Source organism: Mangifera indica, chromosome 7, assembly GCF_011075055.1.
Source record: "Mangifera indica cultivar Alphonso chromosome 7, CATAS_Mindica_2.1, whole genome shotgun sequence".
NCBI classification, from domain to species: Eukaryota; Viridiplantae; Streptophyta; class Magnoliopsida; order Sapindales; family Anacardiaceae; genus Mangifera; species Mangifera indica.
The window spans coordinates 18937138-18961670 of record NC_058143.1 but is presented as its reverse complement, the minus strand read 5'-3'; the positions used below and the strand labels follow the sequence as shown (position 1 = coordinate 18961670).

The 24533-nt window shown below is 34.2% G+C and overlaps 3 protein-coding genes and 1 pseudogene across 4 annotated transcripts; 2 read left to right on the top strand and 2 right to left on the bottom strand.

The window, feature by feature from the left end:
- Nucleotides 1–4798: 4798 nt before the first annotated feature.
- On the top strand, nucleotides 4799–6041 carry LOC123220586 (phosphoenolpyruvate carboxylase kinase 1-like). Its single transcript, XM_044642849.1, has 2 exons — nucleotides 4799–5750; nucleotides 5824–6041. Exons 1-2 carry the CDS (start codon nucleotides 4961–4963, stop codon nucleotides 5868–5870), a joined length of 837 nt encoding a protein of 278 aa, XP_044498784.1. The 5' UTR covers nucleotides 4799–4960; the 3' UTR covers nucleotides 5871–6041.
- Nucleotides 6042–9036: 2995 nt separating this feature from the next.
- On the top strand, nucleotides 9037–10348 carry LOC123221552 (annotated as a pseudogene).
- A 1153-nt stretch (nucleotides 10349–11501) lies between these two features.
- LOC123220584 (probable inorganic phosphate transporter 1-7) lies at nucleotides 11502–15148 on the bottom strand. 2 transcript variants are annotated; one of them, XM_044642845.1, is made up of 2 exons: nucleotides 14802–15148; nucleotides 11502–13309 (listed from the first exon to the last, which is right to left on the bottom strand). In XM_044642845.1, the coding sequence occupies exon 2, from the start codon at nucleotides 13244–13246 to the stop codon at nucleotides 11666–11668; it is 1581 nt and encodes a 526-aa protein (XP_044498780.1). In that variant the 5' UTR covers nucleotides 13247–13309; nucleotides 14802–15148; the 3' UTR covers nucleotides 11502–11665. The 2 variants fall into 2 exon arrangements, with proteins under 2 accessions (XP_044498780.1, XP_044498782.1); XM_044642847.1 differs by lacking the exon at nucleotides 14802–15148 and adding an exon at nucleotides 13419–13592.
- A 5205-nt stretch (nucleotides 15149–20353) lies between these two features.
- LOC123220585 (serine/threonine-protein phosphatase PP1-like) lies at nucleotides 20354–23815 on the bottom strand. Its single transcript, XM_044642848.1, has 5 exons — nucleotides 23557–23815; nucleotides 23175–23368; nucleotides 21268–21827; nucleotides 20962–21180; nucleotides 20354–20602 (listed from the first exon to the last, which is right to left on the bottom strand). Exons 2-5 carry the CDS (start codon nucleotides 23347–23349, stop codon nucleotides 20597–20599), a joined length of 960 nt encoding a protein of 319 aa, XP_044498783.1. The 5' UTR covers nucleotides 23350–23368; nucleotides 23557–23815; the 3' UTR covers nucleotides 20354–20596.
- Nucleotides 23816–24533: the final 718 nt, after the last annotated feature.

Below are 24533 nucleotides of genomic sequence, written 5' to 3'. Positions count from 1 at the left end.
TAAAATGCAAGAAGGGCACGCCAACCCTTTTTGCATTAAAATAAATGTTAAGGGTTGGCCCCACCAACCCATTTTTTGTTGTTTTTTTTTTTTGCACCCTTTTAATATTTCTTCTGAGTAATTTATATATAATAATATAATATATAATAATATATTAATATATATTAATACATATTATAATATATAATATTATATTATAATATATTAATATTAGATTATAATATTATAATATATTTAAATTCAAGGATTGGCGTTAAAATCCAACGGCTTTCACCATTTTAATTTGTTAAATTAATTTGAAATTTGATACAAATATAAATTAATATTATATTATATATAAAATATTATAATATTAATATTATAATATATATATATATATATAAATAATTTTGTTATCAAGGGTTGGCGACATCGCCAACCTTTGGTTTATATATTATATATTATGTATATATTATATTATAATATAATACTGTAACATTTTTATTGATATAGGTCTCATCTCTTTATAAAAGATCAAATGTAAGCATTGACATACGCATCCTTTTATGAAATAAAATAAAATATAGTATATATTATATAAAATGACAAATAATATATACATATATTATATTATATAATATTATATATTAAATATTATAATATAAAATATTATATATATTATCATAAAAGTATATATATAATATAATATATTATATATTATACTGTTGTGGTATAATATATATAATAATAATATTATTATATTATAAAATTATTATAATATAATATAATATTATTATATTGCATGCCAACTCTTTTCCTGCTTTAATATTGCTTTAATATTTATGGGTTGGCGTGCGCCAACCCTTTCCTTGCTTTTTAATATTTTATCGGTTGGCGTACGCCAACCCTTTGCCTATTTTTTAATGGGCAATTAATTAAAATAAGTAAAATTTTAAGTGTTTATACGTTTTTAGGTCACCCTAAAAAAGTTTTACTAAAATAAGTAAACCGTATTTTTTTTTTACCTTTTTTACCCTTATATTGAAAAACCAAGTAAAAATATTTTTTTTTTGAGAATGTGCGTTGGTTTACGGCGGTTACGATGGTAGCTAGAGATTTTATAGTGAAACCCTAAATATGTCGAATGTATATGAATGTTTTTGAATGTTTCGAACGCTTAAAATGATGTAGTTTCGATGTCTGGAAGTGTAGCTGTTGAAAGACAAAAGTGCAAAAAATGAACAGTGTCACGCAAAAAGTGAACAGTGTCGCGCAAACTGTGAACAGTGTCATGCAAACTGTGAACAGTGTCACGCAAACCGCGCAAATACTGTTCACATCGCGCAAACTGCTTGCAAAATCGCGCAAAGAATACTGTTTACAGACTATGATATCTACTTTTACGAGATGTAAACAGTGTTTGCGTGGTGTAAACAGTGTTTGCGCAGCACTGTAAATTTGCGCAGTTTGCGTGATACTGTAAATTTGCGCGCTTTTGTCTCTCAACGGTTACACTTCCAGACATCTATTAACATTGAAACAACATCATTTTAAGCGTTCGAAACATTCAAAAACATCCATATACATAATTCGACATATTTAGGGTTTCAGTGTAAAATCCCTACCACCATCGTAACCACCATAAACCGACGCACATTCTCAGAAAAAATATTTTTACTTGGTTTTTCAACATAAGGGTAAAAAGGGTAAAAAAAATACGGTTTACTTATTTTGGTAAAACTTTTTTAGGGTAGCCTAAAAACGTATAAACGCTTAAAATTTTGCTTATTTTAATTAATTACCCTTTTTTAAATATGGGTTGGCGTAACGCCAAGGGTTGGCGTTACGCCAACCTTCAAAAATAACAAAAAAACGTTTTTTTTTTTTCAGTTAAATGTTTAATTTTTTATTTTTCACTTAAATCTTTAAACGTCAAATTTTTATCTTTCTTCAGTTAAATACTACTACATCTTCTTCTCCGATCATCATTTTCTACAAGGTATATACAGTGGATATGTTTGAGTTTTTATAGGTTATTCTTTTTTTTTTTTAAATCTTTACTTTGAAAAATTCTTAATATGAAGAATTCAGTTTTTTTCTTCTTGTTTTTGTTTTTGAAGATGAGGAAAAAGTGAGAGTGATTCTTTTATCACTTTGGAAGAAGAGGAAGAAGAGAAAAAAAAATTACAGAACAGAAGAGAGAGAATTTATGCATGAAATATTGAAGAGGGGTATTTTGGAGAAGGTGAGTACTGTTGTGGTATATTTGTGAAAGCTTTAGGATAGGTGACAATTTTATATACACAGAATAAAATAGTGGTAAAAATTTCAATATCCTTTAATGGATTCATTAGGATGAAGTGTCGATTAAAACAATGCCGCCCAAAAAATTTGCCTCACTGATAGTGATTGACGAGAAGGTCCAGAGTGGATCACTTTGTTTCTTGCCCTTTTTTCAACGGATGAGAAACGTAACCCAAAGCTCCATTTAATCCTTGAAGTAAAATCTAAAAGTCATTCGCGCATGCAAAACTCCAACGGGCCCACCCAATTCCAGCTGTTGGACTGTCATTATAATATGAAACCAGAGCTTGGGGGAAGTGGTTGGTGAGTGGTCGGGGCTCCACCGCTGGGCGGTTTTATCGTCTTTGGTTGTTTTAATAATATTATGTGTATTTAATTATAAATATTTGATTATTTATAAAAATAATTTATTAATATAATTAAATAATTATTTGACTATATAATAAAATTTGATACAGATAATTTTATTATTATTTTATTTACTTTGGTACGTTAAATCATAATAATGATTTGACAGTAACGTAGCTGCCACAACCTTTTTCCTTCATTCGAGAGGCAATAAAAAATGCGAAAGCAATCTTTACATGGAAAAATTCTTAAAGATTTGCCAACCAAATCAAGCCTTTCGGTTTCCAAATATTCTTTCAAATTCGTCTTTTTAGTCTGGACGTCAATGGTGGCTTCCTGGATCGTCCCGCCCTAATATTCCGTATTACAAAGTCATTTTATTCGAGTGATTCAAGTGCACGGAAAAATAATGTCATTTTATTAACGGTGGATCGCATTGTCCCACCCAAAGTTTGGTGGAAAGATTTTTTCCTCCACCAAATGTATAAATTGCATTTTTTACCAAAATTTTATTCTAATAACGAAAATTTGATGATATAAAGACAAAAGTGTCATTTTGCTTTCATTGACCAGTAACTAGAATTGCTTAGGTTCGAATCACAACAAAATTGAAATTACGAAGATTAGGAAATGACTTTGCAAGTGTTGACCAAAAACATCCTATCGTTTTATTTTCTTAATTCTTCTAATCAACCTCCCACTGATCTCTCTAGTTCATCAACTCTATGCTACATCACTCTCTATTTTTTTATCGCCATTGCCTTCATCAATCTCTCAATTCAAGAAGAACTGCCACCATAAAATTTATGAAACTCAATCACCATTCTATCACACTACGAAGTACAACCACCAAACCTCATCAAGTTTAGCTCTAACCCACCCCAAATGTAGCATGTGACCACAACACAAAGTCAAATCACAACGACATGACCATATAGCCCAACTATATCATGTTAGGAATTCTATATAAGTTGGGAATTGAATTGGTTGTGGCTATACAAGTCTAAGGGAAAACCACACCCCTTAAGCTAGCTTTTAGTAGTAAAATGTGTTTAATACCACTTAAATGCCTAACATTTGGTATGTGAGCCCAAGTTTAAAGAAAAATCTATTTAACATCAACTTTTCTTATCTTTAAAGCCCTAGTTTAGCCTAACGATTGTAAGTATGAGTTTATTTGTTAAAAATCTCACATTGGATAAAAATTAAATTAAGTGTGAGAGAAAACTTTAATTTTTTTGGTAGTTTATGGGGAGAAAAAGATTCAATAGTACTTTGTGGAGGATTTAATAGATCAAAACAATATGAACACACCAGCAACCTTTTCTTCTCCATCAGCAGCCATCAACAACTTGTGTATTTTTTCTTTTTTTGGGTTTTTGTTAATTTTGAAAGAGAATGGTTGTTAATATGCAAGATTGTTGGGGTAAGATTTGGAATAGTTATGTGGACATGAGGTTGATTTGCTACATTTTTTGTTTTGAATTTGTGTGAGATTAGGTGGAGTGACTAAGAGAGTTTGGGGATCAATTGTGAGAATGAAGACATAAATCACCCTTTAAAATGGTTGTGAGAGAAGAAGGAAGTAAAATGAAAAGAAGGTAATAAAATAGAAAAGAGAACAAAGAAGGAATTAGAAGAAATAAAAAAAAGGTTAGAGATATGATACGAGGGTAATATTATAATTATAGCCTATGTAGCATTTCAAAACCCAATTTTTGTTAACAAAGTTTCAACTTTGGGTGAAAAAGTCGTATTTATATATTCAATGGGTGGGGGAAATCTATTGACAAAACTATGGGTGGACCCTGTGATTCAGTCTTTTATGGAATAATTTATACTTTGTAAGGTAGAAAAAGCACTGGAATATTCACGCGTGGAACGCAAGTAGAAGTTTCCGCCAAGGCAGAAAGCGTTTTCATCTACAGTGCCACATCTGTAATTTCCACATAAAACGTGGGCAACAATGTCCTAGAAAAGCCCTCCACGACACTATGACCACGTACACCACACCTGACCAACTGCCACGGAAGGCCTGCTTCTGTACGGAATACGCGTCACAATTTTCTTCTCTCATAAGACGCCTATCAACCGGCAATTACAAACTCGTAATTTAAAGTGTGGCGACTCTGTTTGCAATCCAACGGCTTATCACCTCACCCTATCTCTATCTCCAACCGTTGGATCAAACACATGGCTCATACTTATTGGCCACTTACCAAAATGGAATATTCCCTAGACATTCTTTAAACCATCTCGCTTAATAAAAATACCGAATCACATGGCTTACAAAATCAGAACAAAAGATACACACTAACCAATTTGACTCATGACCGAGGCGTTGAACGGAGACTACCAAGTTTGTGAAGAGATCGGCCGGGGACGATTCGGCACCGTTTTCAGGTGTACCTCACGGATCTCCGGCGAATCCTTCGCCGTTAAATCCATCGACAAGAGTTTAATCTCTGGCGACACGCTCGACTCCCAATGCCTCTTGTTAGAGCCCAAAATCCTCCAGTTCCTCACTCCGAATCATCACATCGTTCAAATCGTCGACGTTTTTGAAGACGATTATCACCTTAACATGGTTCTCGAGCTCTGCGATTCACAAGATCTGTATCACCACATAATCAACAAAGGCATTCTGTCTGAATCCGAGTCAAAATCTATCATCACTCAAATTCTCCAAGCCATTTCTCACATGCACAGGTTAGGGATTGTTCATCGCGATATAAAACCAGACAATATACTGTTCTCGTCCGGAAATGTTGTGAAAATTTCAGATTTCGGATCGGCAGATTTTTATAACAAAGAGAGTGGGGAGCTGATGAGGGGAGTGGTAGGGACACCGTACTACGTGGCTCCGGAGGTGTTGGCGGGAATGGATTATAACGAGAAAGTGGATATATGGAGCGCCGGTGTCGTTTTGTACGTAATGTTGGCGGGATTTCCGCCGTTTTACGGGGAGACGGTAACGGAAACTTTCGAGGCTGTATTGAGAGCGAATCTCCGGTTTCCGAATCGGGTGTTTCAGAACGTTTCTCCCATGGCGAAGGATTTGCTGAGGAAAATGCTCTGCAAGGACGCTTCTAGAAGATTCTCCGCCGAACAAGTTCTCCGTAAGTATACACGAATTGCGTATTGTTTTATATAATCAAATCTCTGACTGATAAAACGGTAACTGTGCTGCAGAACATCCATGGATAATAACTGGAGGAGGAGTGAGCGATTTAACTTGAAGAGAAGACATGAGAGAATGTTAAAAGTATAGATTTTAGTACTGTACATGTTTTTGTAGATAGAGCTTTTAAGCCAAAGTTGTGTTTTCCTTTGGGAGTGCTTTGTTGATGCTTTGTATCATATGGATCTTCGGCTATAGAAATGAATAAGTACTGTTTAATGGTGTAAAATTTTTGGATCCATGTGGGTTTTTGATCGGAAAAAGTAATCTCTGGAATCACAAGACATGTTTATGATGTCAAATTTTGGGATTCGTGGATATTTTGATCGGGATTAATAGCTTCTCCAATCTTATCTCAATTTACAGTGGGAATTTCAATTATTTGTCCAGAGAGTGGAGCATACAAGCAAGTCACTAAATAATTTTAATAGTGGTGCGTTTGGTTTTAGTGGGTGATGACAATGTTTTGAAACTCTACTTGGGACTTGACCGTTTAAGTAAAGGAGTTGGTTTCATTCTCAAACAGAATTTTAGCCTGATGGCTTATTGAGATAGAATCGAAATAAATCTCAACAAATATAATTTTTTATGTTAGATCTTAACGTGAGGGATTGATTATTTGACCAAATTAATTTGATAATTGAACTATAATATAATAAAATTCACTCAATTTTATATATTTAATTATTTTAATAATCTATTTTTTATATTGGATTATTCGATAATTTATTGTTTAATATGTATGTTATATAACAATAATCTTAACTGTCAAATTTGATTAATTCTATTACTTGCTAATATGATAAATAAAAATATAATTTAATTAATTAATTTTATGAGTTGATACTTCATATATATTATTAATATAAATGATATTTTATAATATAAAAAGCTAATTTGTTAATTTAACTAAATGTTATATTTTTAAATAAACAGACCAGTGTTATTGAACTAAAGACGTTATCGAATTGAAGAGGCTAGACTGTTGCTGCATATGTGGCACTGAAATGAACTGGGCATGGGCGTGACCAAGGAGGCAGAAGGAGTGAGGAGAGTGACAATCTGTTTTTTAACAGAACTTTCAAATGAATTTAAGGCTTTTGCCCAATCCTTCCATCAAACATTACAATTTTGGGCCCACTAGACAGTTGATCTGTCAAAGGACTTATCAAATAAAGAAGACCTATAAATATTTGTTGGCTTATTAGAAGGTGTAGGCTGGTTGTTGAAAACAGAGTACACAATTTCAGAAAAAAAGGACAGCCGCTGATGTTTGACTGAGAAACGTGGCATTGCCGGAAGACTTTAAGGCACACAGGCAATCGTGTGGCTATAAATCACTCTTCATCCTCTGTTGGACTTTTGCAGTAGCATCAAACCATTTGTCATTTATTTGTTGACTTATCCCCACCCCACCCAGAGTATCCTCTAATCTCAATTTTTACCCCTCAATCATGAAAATCTCAAACACATATTCATAGGGAGTTAAGTCTATTAGTTTCAAGAATAAAATCATTATTGTATCTATAATATTAAAAATAAATTTAAAATTTAATTTTCCCCTTAAAAATTCTAAAAACAAAAATTAAATCAAGTTTTAAAAAATGACATTCCCCTTACAAGATTTAGTTTTCAATCCCGGTGTCAAATCCAACATCATCATCGATGATGAAAATATCTCAATGCATCATCATGCTCTGACGATCTTTCTCCCCTCTTCTACTTAAATCTGATATGGAAAAATAAAGATAAAAATCTTGTCTTCATCTGGGAAGATGGTTGTCTTCCCAGAAGAAGACGTCTGAGAAAACGATCGTTTTCCTAAAAGAAGAAGTCTGAAAAGATGAAGAACTTCATCTCTCGATAAAGCTCTTCGTCTTTCTATACTAGATTTACATCAGTCGAAGTTTCAGAAAAGCGAAGAGAGACCGTTGGAGTATGGTGATACGTTGAAGAATTTTTGTTGCCAGCGATGACATCGGATTTGACATTGAAGATTGAAAATCAAACTTTGGGGAATATCATTTTTTAAAACTTGGCCTATAGGAAAAATTGTTAGTTTTTAGGGTTTAAGGGGGGGGAGGGGGGGGGGAGGAGAGATAAAATTTTAAAGGTTTAGGATTCATTAATTTTCATCACCCATAAGTGAGTAAATGAAATTTTCAAAGTAAAAACTTAAGATTAGAGGATACTTTGGATAGAAAACAGTACTTTGCCCTTATTTGATTGAAGAGATGAATCTATTCGAGTAAATTCTTTTTCGTTACATATATATCTACATCTTCATATCGCAGATACGAATCTACCATACCAAGTATCTCTTTCACCTATCAGTAACTTACAATTACCAGAACATGAGCTTGAAGATTGAAGAGCAGAGCAGGTGTGGAAACTGATTTCTTTCAGAAAGTGTTAGTGGGTGAGAGGCCGGTGTGGCGGTGTCAAAATCCATTCCACAGTGAAGGCAGGAGCAGTTAGGCTTATATGCTTCTCAATTTCAATGGATTCCATAATCCTCTTAATATTCTGGAAAAGCCATTCGCTTCTACGAGGAAAACAAGAAAACACTCGAAGGCCCAGGCCCTAAAAAGGGTTTTTTCAATTGTCTATTAAATTTGTTAAAAATTGTTAATTTTTTTATTAAATTATTAAAATGAAAAAAATAAAAAAAACCCTTCAAATTAAATAACACTTTCCCCTCAAAATATTATTAAATATCTTAATATCACTAATTTATATTAATCTTAATTAAAAATCATAAAAAAATTTAAAATTAACTGTTATTAACAACATTTGGTTCTGGTCTTCTTTCAAGACATTATCTCTGCACAAAGATTTTGGTTCTGTAACAGTCCTCATCATCTATAGAAAGTGTGGTTTTCCTGGATTTTCTCTGAGAAGTTATTCTAGAATTAATTACAGATTGAACCAGATTTGACAGTTTCGATATTCCAGTGATTCTTTCTTCATTTTAAGCGGATATTTATTTATATACTTGATTAGACGTACATGACGTTTTGGAAGTGGAAAACAAAAGATGAGTTTGTTTATTCTACCTGCACGGATTCTTCTAGGATGTGATTGCACTGAGGTAGTCCTCCCCAGAGATGGAACCCATGTGAAAAAAAATGGAAGTCTCTAAAGGGCTTCTTCTTTGCAAGAGTATTGTGCTAGTGTTTCCTTCAGCTGATTGTGAAGAAGTAAAGACGAAGAAGTGAGAAGAGGAGCCCATGGCACTTAATGCAAGTCACCTATGGGGCATTTGCACGAGGTTCAAGCCACACCTCTTTATGGTTATTGCTCATATTGGCCACACTCTTCTGTGTTTCATCACAGAAGCCTCTTTCAATCATGGCATGAATCCTCATGTCTATGTAACTTATAGGCATATCGTTGCAGACATTTTCATGTCCCCTTTAGCCTTTTTCCTTGAAAGGTACCATTAGATGGCTGACAGTGGCTCTTTTTGTCACTCCAAGGGTATGGCCTGGTAAAAACTATGAATCTGAGTAACCTTACAATAAAATAAGTAATATGGTTATAATTTCAGGGTGGGTTTAACTTTTGTAATTGCAATTGTTCTGAGGTTGGCCTTCATTGCTATCTTTAAACAAAATGAAGCTAAAATTTTACAAAGAAATCTGACCATCATTCCTCTGCAGGTTAGAGACACTTGCTCTTCGAAATTCTAGAGGTATTGCAAAACTTGTAGGAACCACGGCTTCCTTGGCTGGTGTAACGATCATGAAAGTATATAAGGGGCCTATCATAAGGAATCTATGGCATTCTCATCAAATCCATATTCAAGGAAACACTCATAGCCATGAGCACTGGTACTGTTGAAGGGTTCCATTCTGACTATTGCAACCCGCATAACTTGGGTCTCTTTGGCACATTATGCAGGTTCATTTCCAGCTCAATCAAAACTCAAATTTTCTATTCCAAATCAAATAGTTAAAAAAAAAGTTCACTCACAAAACTGTGTCATATGTAGGCATTCACATTGAAGAGACATCCTGCTCAACTATCACTAACAACATGCATATGCTTTCTTGGGACAGCACAATCAGCTTTCTTCACTATCTATCATACTCCAACACAAACCGGCTGCTTGGAGAATTGGATTCAATATCGACTTCTGGTCTACCATTTATGGCGTATGTGATAGTATTTCGATAGCCTTATAATATATTAACTGAGCCTGGGTTTTCTTATAACTAAATGATGGTTGATATACATGGCAGGCATTGGTGGGGTTTTGTTTTCGGTGAAAAGCTTTACACTGGCAGGTAATTTTATTTTGCAGACTTATTTTTGTAGCTTTCAATCTTCATTAAAGATTTTGCATTAAAAGATTACCTCTGTGACTTGTGACTCCTGCTCAGAATAATTGGGGCAGCAATAGTTATCATTGGTTTGTATTTGCTACTCTGGGGCAAAAGAGGTGATAAAAAGGCTTCCACAAACAGAGAGGAAAACCCTGAACTACAGAATACCACTTCAGCTGAAAGGGAGATACCACATGATGAATCATAAAAAGAAAAGTCATTCCTCTGACTTGCAACAAAGCAAAGGGATAACCATGATGTCCTATTGAAGGAGATGAACAGATGCAGGGAGCATTGAAATAATAGCTTCATTAGTTTTGGCCTTGGGCAATTTCAATACACACTTCCATTGCTTTGTTAGTTGTAAGCTTTGTTGCTCTAGGTAACAGAGAGATTGTAAAGTTATACATGAATGAGAAAGAATTGCTACTTCAGAAGTACATAGAAGAATGAAATGGAATTTTAATTTATAAATGTGCCATTTCTTTGAAGAATGCATGCTTGCTTCTACAATTTCAGAAAAGAAAATACAGCTAGTTAATAAGTCATTACAAACAATTCAGATAAAAACAAAGTTACAGTAGCAAAGAATTGCAAGACAAGTGACATGAATCATACATGTGAATGTGGTATCCATCCCCAGTAAACAAAAATAGAAGCTGGGTGGCAAAGTGAATCAACTAACCCTTAAACTTTTAATCCCTTCTTTGTAACTTTTCGTTAGTTTCTTTTGAGCACCTGGGCCTTAGTTCTTAATTGGTCTAATTGAATCCCTATTTGCATCATCAAGTATAGTCGGTTTATCAGTTTTTGCAAGTCTACCAGGTTCCAAAATACTGGTCAAATCAAGAAATCTTCACAAACTCATTGACCAAATTAAGTAATATAAATAGTGAACGGCACAAGATCTTATATTTGATAAGTGTAATGAATAAGAAAATATAACTAGAGAACAATTTAAGTTTCTTGTCATATTTTGGCCGCAAGACAAAACTTGCCTTATGTAACCATTACAAAAGAAGTCTAAAAAACTAAATTTAAAACAATATTAAATAAAACATTACATTTTTCAAATAATGTAATTCAGTTAAAAGACTTTTGATTCTTCCAGAATATTGAACTTTGACTAATTGAAACTCTTTGGCTGATGCAATTTGGTTTAAAGTCCCTACAAATAGATGCTCACTTCAAACAATAAGAACAATGTTTTCTTAAGCTTTGAAAATAGAAACTTAAGTCAGATATTAGTTGTTTCATCTTGTTTCGAATTCAATGGTCCATTTTAATTGTAGTATTAATAGCCCCATGCTAATTATTTTACATCATTATAAAAGCAGAACTGTGAATCTGAAAGAAAATGATTAAACCAAAGAAAATCATCATAATTACATGTTTATTGTGTTTAATTTCTTAGACTTAACAGGAAGCTAAAATGAAACCATTGAATCTTCACACAGTTTGACAAATCAAGTAAACTTAAGAAAAATCATTAGACAGAAACAGTGCTGGTAGAAGCAGCTGCCTGTTATGTCTCTTCAGAGTCATCTTCATTTTCTCCACTCAACTCCTCAAGCGATTTGCCCTTTGCCTCTGGGACGAACCAAGTGCATTGCATCCCAACAAAGTTAACAGCAGCGAGCATATATAGTGAATTCTTGATACCAATACCCGGTTTGTAACCAGCGTCTGTCTTGGCCGGGTCAGTGCTTTGGGCAGCGTACAAGAAGCCAAATGCTCCCACAATGGCACCTGCTTTACCACAAGCTGCTGATATGCCATGGCAAGTTGACCTTAGCCTTGCGGGGAAAATCTCTGCCGGCACCACAAATGTCGTGGCGTTTGGTCCAAAATTTGAGAAGAAAAATGTCAGTGCGTACATAACAACGAAGCCGATTCTGTGAGCCTTCTGGGTCCAGTGATCATAAGGTATAGCAAGTGCTAACATGAAAACTGTCATGAAGAAGAAGCCCATCATTTGGATTGCAAACCTTCCGATATGATCAATGAGAAACACTGTGAACCAATAACCAGGAACTGTGCTGCATAGAGCTATAAGTGTTTGTGCCCTTGCAATCTTGAAAACCTCCTCAATAGCATTCATTGTTTGTGCCGCAGGAAGCCATCCAATTGCACTGAAGATATCCTTCTGGAAAAGATTATTACTGTAAAACGCAATATCTAACAGGAACCAAGTTGAACAGGTTCCAAATAAGTGAAGTCCGTGGCGTTTCAAAAATTGCCTAGAAAACAAGCCAAAGGAATTGCTTTGATTTTCTATGGTTAGTTGTGCAACCTTTTCCTCTTCCACTTCAAGTTCTACATGCAAGACCTTTGACATATCGGCAGCTGCCTGTTTTGCGTTTTTGGCAACAAGAGCTGTGTAACGAGCAGTTTCAGGCATCTTCATCCGCCAGTAATAGGTAAGAGCCGCAGGAATGGCGCCAATCATCAACACAATGCGCCAAACATAGTCAGCTTGAGGCACGGTGGAGCCTAAGGGATTATCTGAGTATGGAGGAGCATTGAATCGGTTATTAAATGAAGCTGATATAATCAGAGCCACAATCCCACCAGCCAAAATCCCAAAACCTTGCATTGCGAAAACCGCTGCAATAAATGCTCCGCGAGTCCTTTTGTTAGCATATTCGGACATTATAGTGGCTGAAAGTGGATAGTCACCACCGACACCAAAACCAAGCCAAAATCTGAAGAAGCAAAGGGTTGTCATGACACCAGTTGGACTTTTTCCAAAGGAAAGCCCGGAGGCGACGGCGCTAACAACCATAAGAATCAAAGTTATACCGTAAACCTTTTTACGCCCCAGTTTGTCACCGAGCCAACCGAAGAAGAGCTGACCAGCTAAAGTGCCGCATAAAGCCACACCATTAACGGCAGCTGAAACATTTGGAGGCAATGTTCCTGGCTTTTCGGCGCCATCGACATGGTAGTAAATGCGACCCAACAACTTGGTGACCAAGGAGATGCAAAAGAGATCGTATGCATCTGTGAAGAATCCCATTCCAGCAATAACAATGGCAGTAAAATGGTACCATTGGGTCTTTGCCACATCTAGTGCATTGAGCACACCCAATTGTCCTCTAGCCATGGCTAAGCACTTAAACTTAAGGGTACTAGTCTTCCTCCTTCAATACCTTAGAAATTAATTTTCCTGCATTTATACATACAAGAGCAATATAATTAGTTAAATTCATACGTTTTTACGAGCCTTCAAATTACCTCATGTTAGCATAAAATCAGAATTTTGGAAAGGAATTTACTGCAGCTTGAATTTCGGAAAATCTTTTCTGGCACCAGTTATTGTGAAGCAAACTATTCATCAAGGTATTTGCAAGGCATGCATCTCCAATAAATGCTCATCTTAAAACAAAACCACATGACACATCTCTTATTCAATAAATAATATAAAATACCCATAAGTGGTTATTTTTTATATTATTTGCTCCATTAATTAAAAATGAATTATTTTTATCCTAAAAAATTAATAAATAAGAATATAATTATAATAAAATCAATATTATCTTTGTAATTTTTTTAATACCTAAAATAAATTTGATACTCAGATTATCACCTATAAAACATAGAAGATTGTCGAAATAAAATAATATAAATAATAAAATATATATTACTGAGGTAATATTTAATAACTGAGAACCAAACAACTTTTTATATATGTCATCATATGATTAAATATTATTTTATTTTTAATTTAAAATTAATCAATTATATGATGATATATATAAATGTATACATATTTGTGTATAAAAAATAAGTATATATAATTTTATTGCTTGAATAAATACTTCATTTTAATCCAATACCGCAAGAGAAAGATGGGCATCACCTACCCTAGTTCCTATTTGAATACAGAATATTATTTTTTTTCACAATTAATGACTGTTAATCTATTATAAAAAAGCTCCAATTGAATCAAATGAAAAAGAAGTATTTTGAAATATTTACTTAACATAAAATAATAACAGGTGGAGTATTAATTAGGGTTGCTACGACAAAATATTAGTCATTGCAGAAGATCATCATAAGAAAGCAGGCTTGGCCTGTTGGCCAGTTTAATTTAATTCCATTGAGTAAAAGGACAACACATATATGCATGCATAAAACTAGAAAAGAATGCTCATATGTAGTACGGACAAGAGGATAAAAACAAGACTTGGACTAATTCACGAGGCATGAAAAAGATACAAATTCAAAGTATGACTACGCAATTCAGTTAATTAATTTGCCAACTAAATTCTCAAGAAAACCAACCCAAAAGCTTCTGTTAGTGTAAAGAGATAGAATAGATAAAAGCGGAAGAGGCTGATATTAAGGATTCTATGCAGTATCTGTATATGAAAAAACAAAAACGAAGATCTCTGAAATGGCAAATTAAACTACCAATTGAAGAAAAGAAAAGAGGCTTTGTGTTTTTCAACTTCCAACTGATGAAGAGAGAGCCTCACCAATAGTATTAAACAGACAAAGGACTTTTAAGTATCAAAATGTGTCCGAAAATCCCAAAAAAAAAAAAAAAAAACAATAAAGGACAACTTTCCAAGCAAGGAACTTCTCATAGGTTCACAAAAAGAAGTCTAGCTATGATGTGCGAGTGTGTGAGACAGAAGACAGAGAGAGAAGCTAACCTGCTTTTTGAATATGCAGTGAAGGAAGAGACGAGAGAGCTGGAAATTTTTGGCTATGTTGGCTGGCTATTTAAGCAGCGAGAGCTTACTAAAGCCCAGAATCAACTCCGGCATCTAATGACAATTATGGCATATACCATAATTTATTATTTTTTTATCTGTGTCAACGCTTTCATTGCTTTCAAGCTTCCTTACACATTAATTCAACCCCTTCACAATTTTAATTGGCGCTTCATTTTCTAAGACGTTTCCTCCTCATATATTCCACAGGTTTCCTACAGTGAATTGATAATAGTCCTTCACAGTTGATATTAGGGCTTCATTCACAACTCAACTAGTCCAAATAGCCGCTGTCTCAGCCTTTTTTAACCTTGTACTATTTGACTGGTGTTTTTCCATCTCCGGGGTGTGCAAGTTAAAGTGATGGCTTAAAGTAATATATACGTCAGAATCATGTAAAATTCTTATGCATTTGTGATCCAATCATATGGTGAAACGTCGTGTAGTTCATGTGGAAAACACATAAAAAAACAGTACCTGATATTTCATATTTCAAGGCAAATTATGAATTGTCCATTATCAAGCAGACGTGATGAAGAAGGCAACTGGAATGCTGTAACTTCCATCTTTGAACAGCTATCCCCTTTTAACATCGTGCGTGGAATTTCTGATAATAAACATTATAACATAAGCTGACTTGACTGTATATATTGACCTTATCACATAGCCGCTATCTTAGCCAAAGAATGCACATAGAATCGTCAAACAATAGAGAAGGATGTAGTTTTGTTCCTTCACATTTTGATCTACACTCTTCCTTCTTGTTCTCTTATTAATAATAATTGTTATTTGGTGGAATTCCTTCAATTTACACGCAACTGTTCCATATTATTGAATTGAAGTTTCGGGTCAAAATGACATTTAAACGAACTTAAAGTAATAAAACAAAGTGCTCTGTTATTTTATAGTTCTTTTATAGCAAATATCTTATTATACCAAAAGTCTTTTTACCACTCAAGCTTCGGTGTTATTCCAAATTCCTGAAGTTTACCTACCCAAAATTTGGAAAATTGCAACCATGGCATTTTTTCCCACACAAAATTTGGAAAATTACATTTTCCAGTCAAAGTTAGAAAAACTAATAATGGCATTTTCCAGGTCAAAACTAAAAAATTGCATTTTCCAGGCCCAACCTAACAATTACAACACACCGCCGCCCCCCAAACCAAAAAAAAGTTTAATAAATTGCATTTCTCTGCTTAAGAGTTTGATTTTTTCCGATCACACTTTCCAGCTATCAATCGGTTTTAACTGTTGATTGGTCTTATATACGGTCTCTCTCCTTAGTGGTTTCTCAACTTGAAAACCACACAAAATCCAACAAAAATGACTAGATAACATCATATAAATCTATACAATATTACAAAGATTTATGCATCGATTAGACGATGCATGGATGATGACACACATATATGAGAATAACTTGATCATTATAAAATAATTTATGATTTACGAGAAAAAATTATCTGTGTTGGTGGTTCATCATATGGGCACAATTTTTTAAAGCAAAAATGGGTTGACTATTGGTGGTTCATTATAAAACTGGGTTGACCATTATTCTGTGAGAAATTTTTTTATATCAACTTGATAATCAATGAACAATTCTAGCCAATATTGGATTATTGTTTAAGCAAAAATAATTAAGTTTTGTTAATAAGTATTTGGTCGAATTCCTTCCATCTACACGCAAAAGTTTCATGTTCTTAAATTGAAGTTTCGGGTCAAAGCTACATTTAGATGAACTTCAATAAAAGTAAAGTAATAAAACAATGTACTATATAATTTTATAGTGGTTTAGTAGAAAATATCTTGATCACGTTATCAGAATTATTTCTGAAAAACTCAATGGGTTGACTATCATATAAGCACAAGCTTTTTAAGCCTTAACAAATTTTCATTCTGTTAACTTGCAGCCGCTTATTCCTTTTTTTGGATAACCAATGAACAAGTCTAGCCAATACTGGACTATTGTTTGAGCGAAACTAAGTATCAAATTGTCGAAACATTTGCAACGTCAATCCAAAATCCGTTTACTTTGACCTATTAATTGGCACGTTCACATTAAAGGAGGCATGTATATTGCTTAAAAAAAAGGAAAGAGACAAAAGAATATGAGGATAAGCAAGAGCAATATATTCATAGAGCTGTTATCTTAACCCATAAATATATATTTTATATGTCATTATGTAATTGGTTGATTTTGAATCAATAATAGAATAACATCCAATCATGTGAAGACACATGTAAATATATATACATTTAAATACTCAAAAGAGATAGGTACGGTATATTACTCTATCTTTACATGCTCCATTTGCCTGTCTTTTTCTGTGTGCGTTATAAGTTCCACATATTGCTCCTTCAGTTTTGCTTCATAAAAGATAAAACTGCCTCTCAAGTTGGATTATGCACGTCAATAACGCCCCACTTGCCAACAAGACAGCAAAGAGTTCGGAAAATGCCGGCAACAAACTTTGAAGTGGAATTATGTTCTGTTTTGATTAATCCATTTTTAATCTTCTCAAGAATTAAGTGGTTGAGTTGAGACCGAATGTTGTTGCTTGGTGGACATCCATGTGGCAATAGTATGACCTAACTTTTACACAATGATTGCAATTATTAAGTATACGTGGCTCATATTCGAAAATTCAAAACGACAAAAGAAGTGCAACGAGATTGTTTTAAGTGTTGTAGAAGGTCTATAACACTTGTTCTAGAAATTATGCTGGTGCCTGTTTCAAAAGCCTTGTGATCGTTCCGAAGAGGAACAAACGTGTTCCTAGTATGCTGACTTGCTAGAAGAAGAACAGGAAAGGGAACAAGCAGAAAGAGCATGCTGGAGGGTTGGAACAGACATTTCATACATGAAACGTTCGTAATCTGTCGATGGATATGAAAATGTACTTTAGTTGGGATATAATTGAAATTTTGGGTTAAAATTTCAATTCGATTCAAGGGTAAAATTATTATTTTATCAATAATATTAAAAAAATTATAATTTTATTTCTTTTCCCTCTCTATGTTTTAAAAACTAATAACTTTACTCTTGCTTAAATATTTTCAATTTTAAAAAGTGATTATTTTCTCCTTACACTTAGGTTTTTTTTCTTTTCCCCTCTCTTGCCATCACTCTGTCATTAGCAATTTACTCTTCCCACCTTCACTGTCAAAATCATTCGACTGACCACCTTGGAAGCTCTGTGACGAAAAGATGAAGTCTCTTCATCGATCTCTTCGTCTTCTCTTCCAAGATGAAAGCGAAGAGACTCTTTGACTTCGAAGAGATAGAGATGATTTGTCTCTGTCTCTTCCAAGATCTCTTCGTCGTCTCTTCATCAAACAGCCTCCCACGATAGTTATCTAAACAATTCTAACAATAAAAATAGGAAGAGGAAGCGCTAGTGATGAAGTGGTGCCCGAAGAGAGGACAAAAGAAAAACCTATGTGTGAGGGGTAAATAGTCATTTTTCAAAATTGAAAATGTTTAGATAGATATAAAATTATTGATTTTTAAAACTTGGACAAAGAAATAAGATAAAATTATAATTTTTCTAATGTCATTAGTAAAATGACAGTTTTACCTATAACTTTAACATAAAATTTTAATAAATTTTGAGTGATAGATGAGTATTTAAATTTTTAAAAATTAGAACATATAAGCTACTTGAATAGAAATAAGTTTTTTTGGCCTAAAATACAAGAGAAACACTAGTTCAAATCCCTACAACCTCAAATAGATTTTTTTTTTTTTTTCAGTTTAATAAAATTGAGGACGGCTTCGCGAACACGGGCAAACTGCGTAAATATTGGGTGTCTTGAAATTGATTATTGTTGTCACTGATTTTCTCTTGTATTATTAGTGTAAAACCTTCTTCTAGTCTTTTTCAAAATAATTTGTTTAAATAAGTATAAAGGTTGTTCACCAGATGATCACAAACATCTTCTGAATTGTAATTCAATATTTAAGTCATATACAAACACAAAAGAAAAAACAATTCCATCATTTTCATACAAATATATTACATACATAGTTAAAGGCTTTTGATATTTTTTATGGGAGAAAGTCTAGCCTTTCACACACCATTGTAATTAGAGGAATTTATTATGACAACATATGGCATGGAAGATTCAACTGTGAATGGACTTTGGAGATGGAGTTTGGATGAATCAGTCACGTCTTCTGCTTACTGTCTTCTACTCACCTGTAACTCTTCCAGGCTCCACCCTGACTGACATTCCAACACGGGTTGTGGAAACAGCAACGCGCTTTGATGATGGACCAAGCTACGTTCTGTATTTAAGAAAATGACCCATTTGGTTGTATGTAAACTGTCTTCCTATTTAACGCCAAAGAGAAAAGATAAATCTCCAAGACTTGAATTCAAGGGGTCAAAAACTCGTATGTAAGATGCAATTGGACGGCTGCTTCCAATAGAATCCTAATTACGATTTGAAATGGTCCGGAATTCGCTTTAGAATTTTAGAATATCACCAAGATAATGCAGAATTAGCCTTCCAGAATATATGAAAGTGGATTAGGTATTTGGCAATGCATGGTTTTGAGAGAATTTAAAGAGCCTTTTGAAGGTCATTGTTATGACTTTATTAGGTGCACTCTGGATTCTGATGCAAACTGGTGAATAATGTTAAGGAAAAGCCAAATGGGCAAGACATGCATAAGTTGGAAAGTAAACATAATTTGCAATATCAAAAGGTTCATGCGCATGCATTGAAGCTAGATAAATAGCTATCTTATTCATATGCATATGCATGCTCAAGATTATTATAAGTGGTCCATTTTAAAATGCCTGAAGTGAGGCATGCAATGCAAATGAAGATGAAAGGCACCCCACAAAAGCAGAAGTAAACAACTTTAATTGATGCTACTAGCTGGATTCCAACCCAGCTTCATCTGTGTCAAGGCTTCTGCAGAATGCTTCAAAGTTCAAATATTATCAAAAAATACTTTTTAAATCTTCGAGATTGTTGTTGTTGTTATTATTATTATTTTAATTTTCCTTTTAACAAAGTTTAGAGAAAGTTTTACAGGGAAACGAGCAACCGGTATCTGTGATGCCCAAGGAAATGCCCTGAAGGTGCATAACTTTAAGCCCAGAAGAAGTGTAATTATACCCTTATCCTTTACTTGGTTGTTCCTGATTACAGTACGGCCCAATTAACTTGAGAAATCTATCATGGTTCTCCTGTCTGAGCATTCATTTGTGTTTCCAATGCGATTTACCACTGAATCTGTCAAGTTGTTATGCACAAACAAGCTGTGCAAAAGGGCTTATCAACCACTGTCCGGTGCAAATTTTATAAATGAGATATATATTGAGAAACAAAACACACTCATGCCAGTTATGGAGGAGGAACAATGCATTCCACCGGGAATGTCAAGACAACCATCTGATTTTCATGCTGGGATTGAAGGATTATGAAACAAGGGCATCAGCAGAGAAGCTGAAGAGAGACTTCAGTTGAAACAAGAGTGAGAAACAACAGAGTAATATATGCATTGCATCAATAATGTACATGAAGAGAGTAGAACAAAATATTATAGCTTCCAAAATCCTGGTGGCAGAGTAACATTTTTGATTCTCCTTAGCTTGACTAAGTACAGCTGCCAATGCATATTCTTCCCATCACGGGAACAAACTCTTGGACTCCTTAGATGACTACTTTGTTAATATTCCATGATCTAACTTTCTGGCCTTCTTCAGATATCTCATCCGTCACCACTGAGAAAAATAGAAAGTTCAGAGAAAATTATGCAAGCTTTTAAACTAAAATTTTAAGAATTAGAAAATGTTGAGATACACAGGAAAATATTATCAGAAAACCAAAAGGAATAAGATAAGAGAGTGTCAATATGAATAAGACAATCACTTTCCGGTCTGGAGTACTCATTCTTAATTTGAAGAGCAAGCTTAAATTTAGACTAGGTGTAACTTTTTTTTCTTTTCTTTAATCTGTCAACAAAGATTCCTTAGGTGACTACTTTATTTACTTTAATCAACAATTGATATTTGAATATAAGTGGACGATGCTGAAAATTTGGGAGGGCACGGAGTGTTTAAATAACAAATTATAATATTACCTTCATTTTGATTGGAGGAGCAGACTTAACAGTGGTTGTGCTCCCAAAACTGAACTTTGGCTTCTTATCTGGGGGCTTTAATATTTGAAAAGAACACATTAGAGTTTCATCCACACTCATCATGGCACCAGCATTGTCAAACTCCCCACAGTAATTAGGCGCTGAAAATATGGTTACCATCTGCCTATCAGCAAAAAATTCATAACCATCTTCCACAACCTGCAATTTGTTGAAAAAATAACCAATGAGTGAAAACACACTACTCTTTCTTAGGGCACAATGATTCAGTTTGAAGGCATCCCAAACCTGGTGAGCGCGACAAATTAAATCAAGATCATGCTTCTGAAGAAACTCTTTCACCAAATCAGCACCAAAGGTATAGGAAACTCCTCTTTCATTTGGCCCCCAACCTTTAATGTCTTTACCAGGATCAGACCACAGGAGATCAGATAGCAAACCACTTTCTGGAACCTCAGTAGGTCGTGGTAAATTTCTTATCTCATCCAACTTATGCAAGTCAGGAGAAAGTCCACCATGCATACAGAGTATCTTTTCATCAATAAGAGCTGCCACAGGTAGGCAGTTGAAGCAATCTGTGAATACTTTCCAAAGTCTGACATTAAATCTGCGTTTACACTCATCATAAAATCCATAAATACGATTTATTGAAGCACATTCATGGTTGCCCCTCAGAAGGAAGAAGTTTTCTGGATATTTTATTTTATATGCAAGGAGAAGGCAAATTGTTTCTAGGCTTTGCTTTCCACGATCTACATAATCACCTAAGAATAAGTAATTGGAACGAGGAGGTAAACCACCATATTCAAAAAGCCTCAGAAGATCAGTGTACTGGCCATGGATATCCCCTGGGTGTCATTAAAAAGAATAAGTAACAAAAACATTCAGAATATAACCCAAGCAACTGAGGTGTTCTTTTTGTTTTCTCAGAAAGTGTCTTAGGAAGTATTCATATGTTCTACTTTCTATACTTACAGATAAAGCATTTCTAGATAAAAACTTAAAAACTTCCAATACAGTGCAATACATAATTCGATACATCTAAAATTGGTTTTAACTAGGCATCAATAAAACTGGAGTTGTGGAATTGTAGTGCGGGGGAATTAGTACATGATTATGAATATAAAAGTGCATTTCCAGAGAACAAATGCCAAATATAAATTTGCATGTGTAGCAAGTGGAAAAGAATATAAGAACTTTTACCACATTATCTTCAGTCTGACTAATACAGATCAGGAGAGCAAGGAAACATCAAGGATGATCTATGCTAGTGATTTGTGGCCAAAGGTGTGCTCTTAGGCTTAAACAGGATAGGAAAAAAATAAAACCTAAGAATTATATAAGGGAAGAAGAACTGAAGTTCACGGAGATAATACACTTAGGCATCGGTCTACTCAAAATTGAGAAAGAATAACTAGACTGATTTAAGTAATTTTAAGCTACTAAGGTCACTGATTATTAATTCAAGTTTAACAAAAATAAGAAGGAATAATTAGCCTGTCTAAAGAACAATTATCTGCCAAGACTTGGATTACAGAGCAGCTTAAGGTATAGGTTATTGCAGCACATAAAGAAAATATTTATGCAGCTAAGTACATTGAGTACACTTACATTACATGTACAAAAGGTAAATAGCTATGATACCTACTGAAATAGATGTTCCAAAGTCTTATTCAAATTGTCACAGGGTTCCTCAATAAAATCATAAATTGATGTAATGCATAAAGGAACAATCTAACAACAATAAGATCCGATCTATCCAAGAACAGAAGCAGCACTTTCCTAAGCAAAACTCAACTAGAGCCCGCGGTTCATTTAAAAAATAACCAACTGATTTCATAAACTACAAAGTGGGGCAATGTCTAACAACACAAACAATTACTAGCATGCTTGGTTTAACCAACAATCAAACTGGAAAAAAGGAACTAAATTCATCACCAAATATAGATTTCAAGCATACCATGAAACTGAAATTCATATGTCAAACTCAAAAGTGAATCACTGCCCAATTCAAAAACATCGAAATTTTTACATAAAAAACAGAAAATTTGCAATAATTTCAGAAATGATCAAATTCAGTCAAAGACCATACTACTCATCAAGGTCAAAAATTGACAACAACCCAACTCATAAGAGTCGAAATGAACCACAAAGATGATCAAATTAATTAAGTACGCGACGTTGTAGAAAGATACCACATATCTTGATGGGAGCTTCAAGCTCCAAAAGATTAGGCTGCCTCAGGAAAATACCCTTGGAGACAACACAGAGTTGCCTGATTTCATCCTCAGATAACTGCACTTGCTTCCCTGGCTTTGCTCTAACTTCAAGAAGCTTGTTAATTATACTATCAAGAACGGCCTTCTCCATATCTTAATTATCTTCTTTCCTTTCCAAATTAATTGTCAAGAATAAGGTAAAAGAAAGAGAGAACAAAACAAAGAAGAAGCAGAAAAAGGTAGACAGGCAAAGAAGAATAAAGAAGAAGAGTGCTTCATAAGAAGAAAAGAAAGGAAGAAGAGCTTTAAATCAAATGAAATTACAAGTCTTCTTCAAAAAAGAAATAATTTTGATTACTTTGTGAAGTTGCAAAGAAACAAAGACAGGGTGGTATCCGCTGGTTGAAATGAAAAGCAGAAGAAGAATATATTCGCTTAAGATGGAAAGCACAGGGAGCGTAGTTGTTTGTGGTAGTAATCTTGAGATGGGTTTGTGAATGTGCAAGCGTTGAGTGATAAAAGGTAGGAGAAAATGGACCCCTGAGCCTATCACACTTCTGACTCAGATTAGATAACGGCAAACACGATGACATTTACGCACACGCATGAATGAGAATGCGAACCAGAATCACCCTTTTTTTTACTTATTTTTTTTTGTGTGTTTTAAGTGCTTTGGGCGGCAAGCGACGCCATGTGTTTGATGCACGCACTTGCTTACTGCTCGTACCATCCCTGGTTTTGCACATGTTTAGATTCCTTTGGAATTTTTTCAGCTTAAATTTAAGTTTAAACCAAATAATCAAGCTTGTCCTTGTAAGCTATGCGAATTTATTTGAATATTTGAATTCAAACTTATTTAGATCAAATTTAATATAAAATTATTTCAAACCTATGGTGAGATTTTTTTGAACAAGGTGACAAATATAAAAAAAAAAAGTTAAATTACTTGGTATCAAAATTTTTAATAAATGCCGAACAGGGCTTCAATCAGAAATATGTGTTGTTTGGGCTGGGCTGATTTGGGTGTATATTGCTTAGTATTAAAAGTTACGTTGTTTCGTACATCTTTTCATTGAAAAGACAAGCCCACTGAGGCTGGCAGCTTGAATGGGTTTTTTTGGGCTGAATTGGTTTCCTTGAGTGGGATCATCGTTTGCATGATAACAGCGAGTAAAATATCAAAACCGGCCTAGGCATGGGATGGGATGGGAGGCAAGAATCGCTGTTCGGCCTTCTGCTCTTCAGAACAAACGTAGGAACAGAATACATAGATTCCAGATGGGGGATTAAAGTTAATAATTTGTTTTAACAAAATATTATAAATATTTGTAAGCA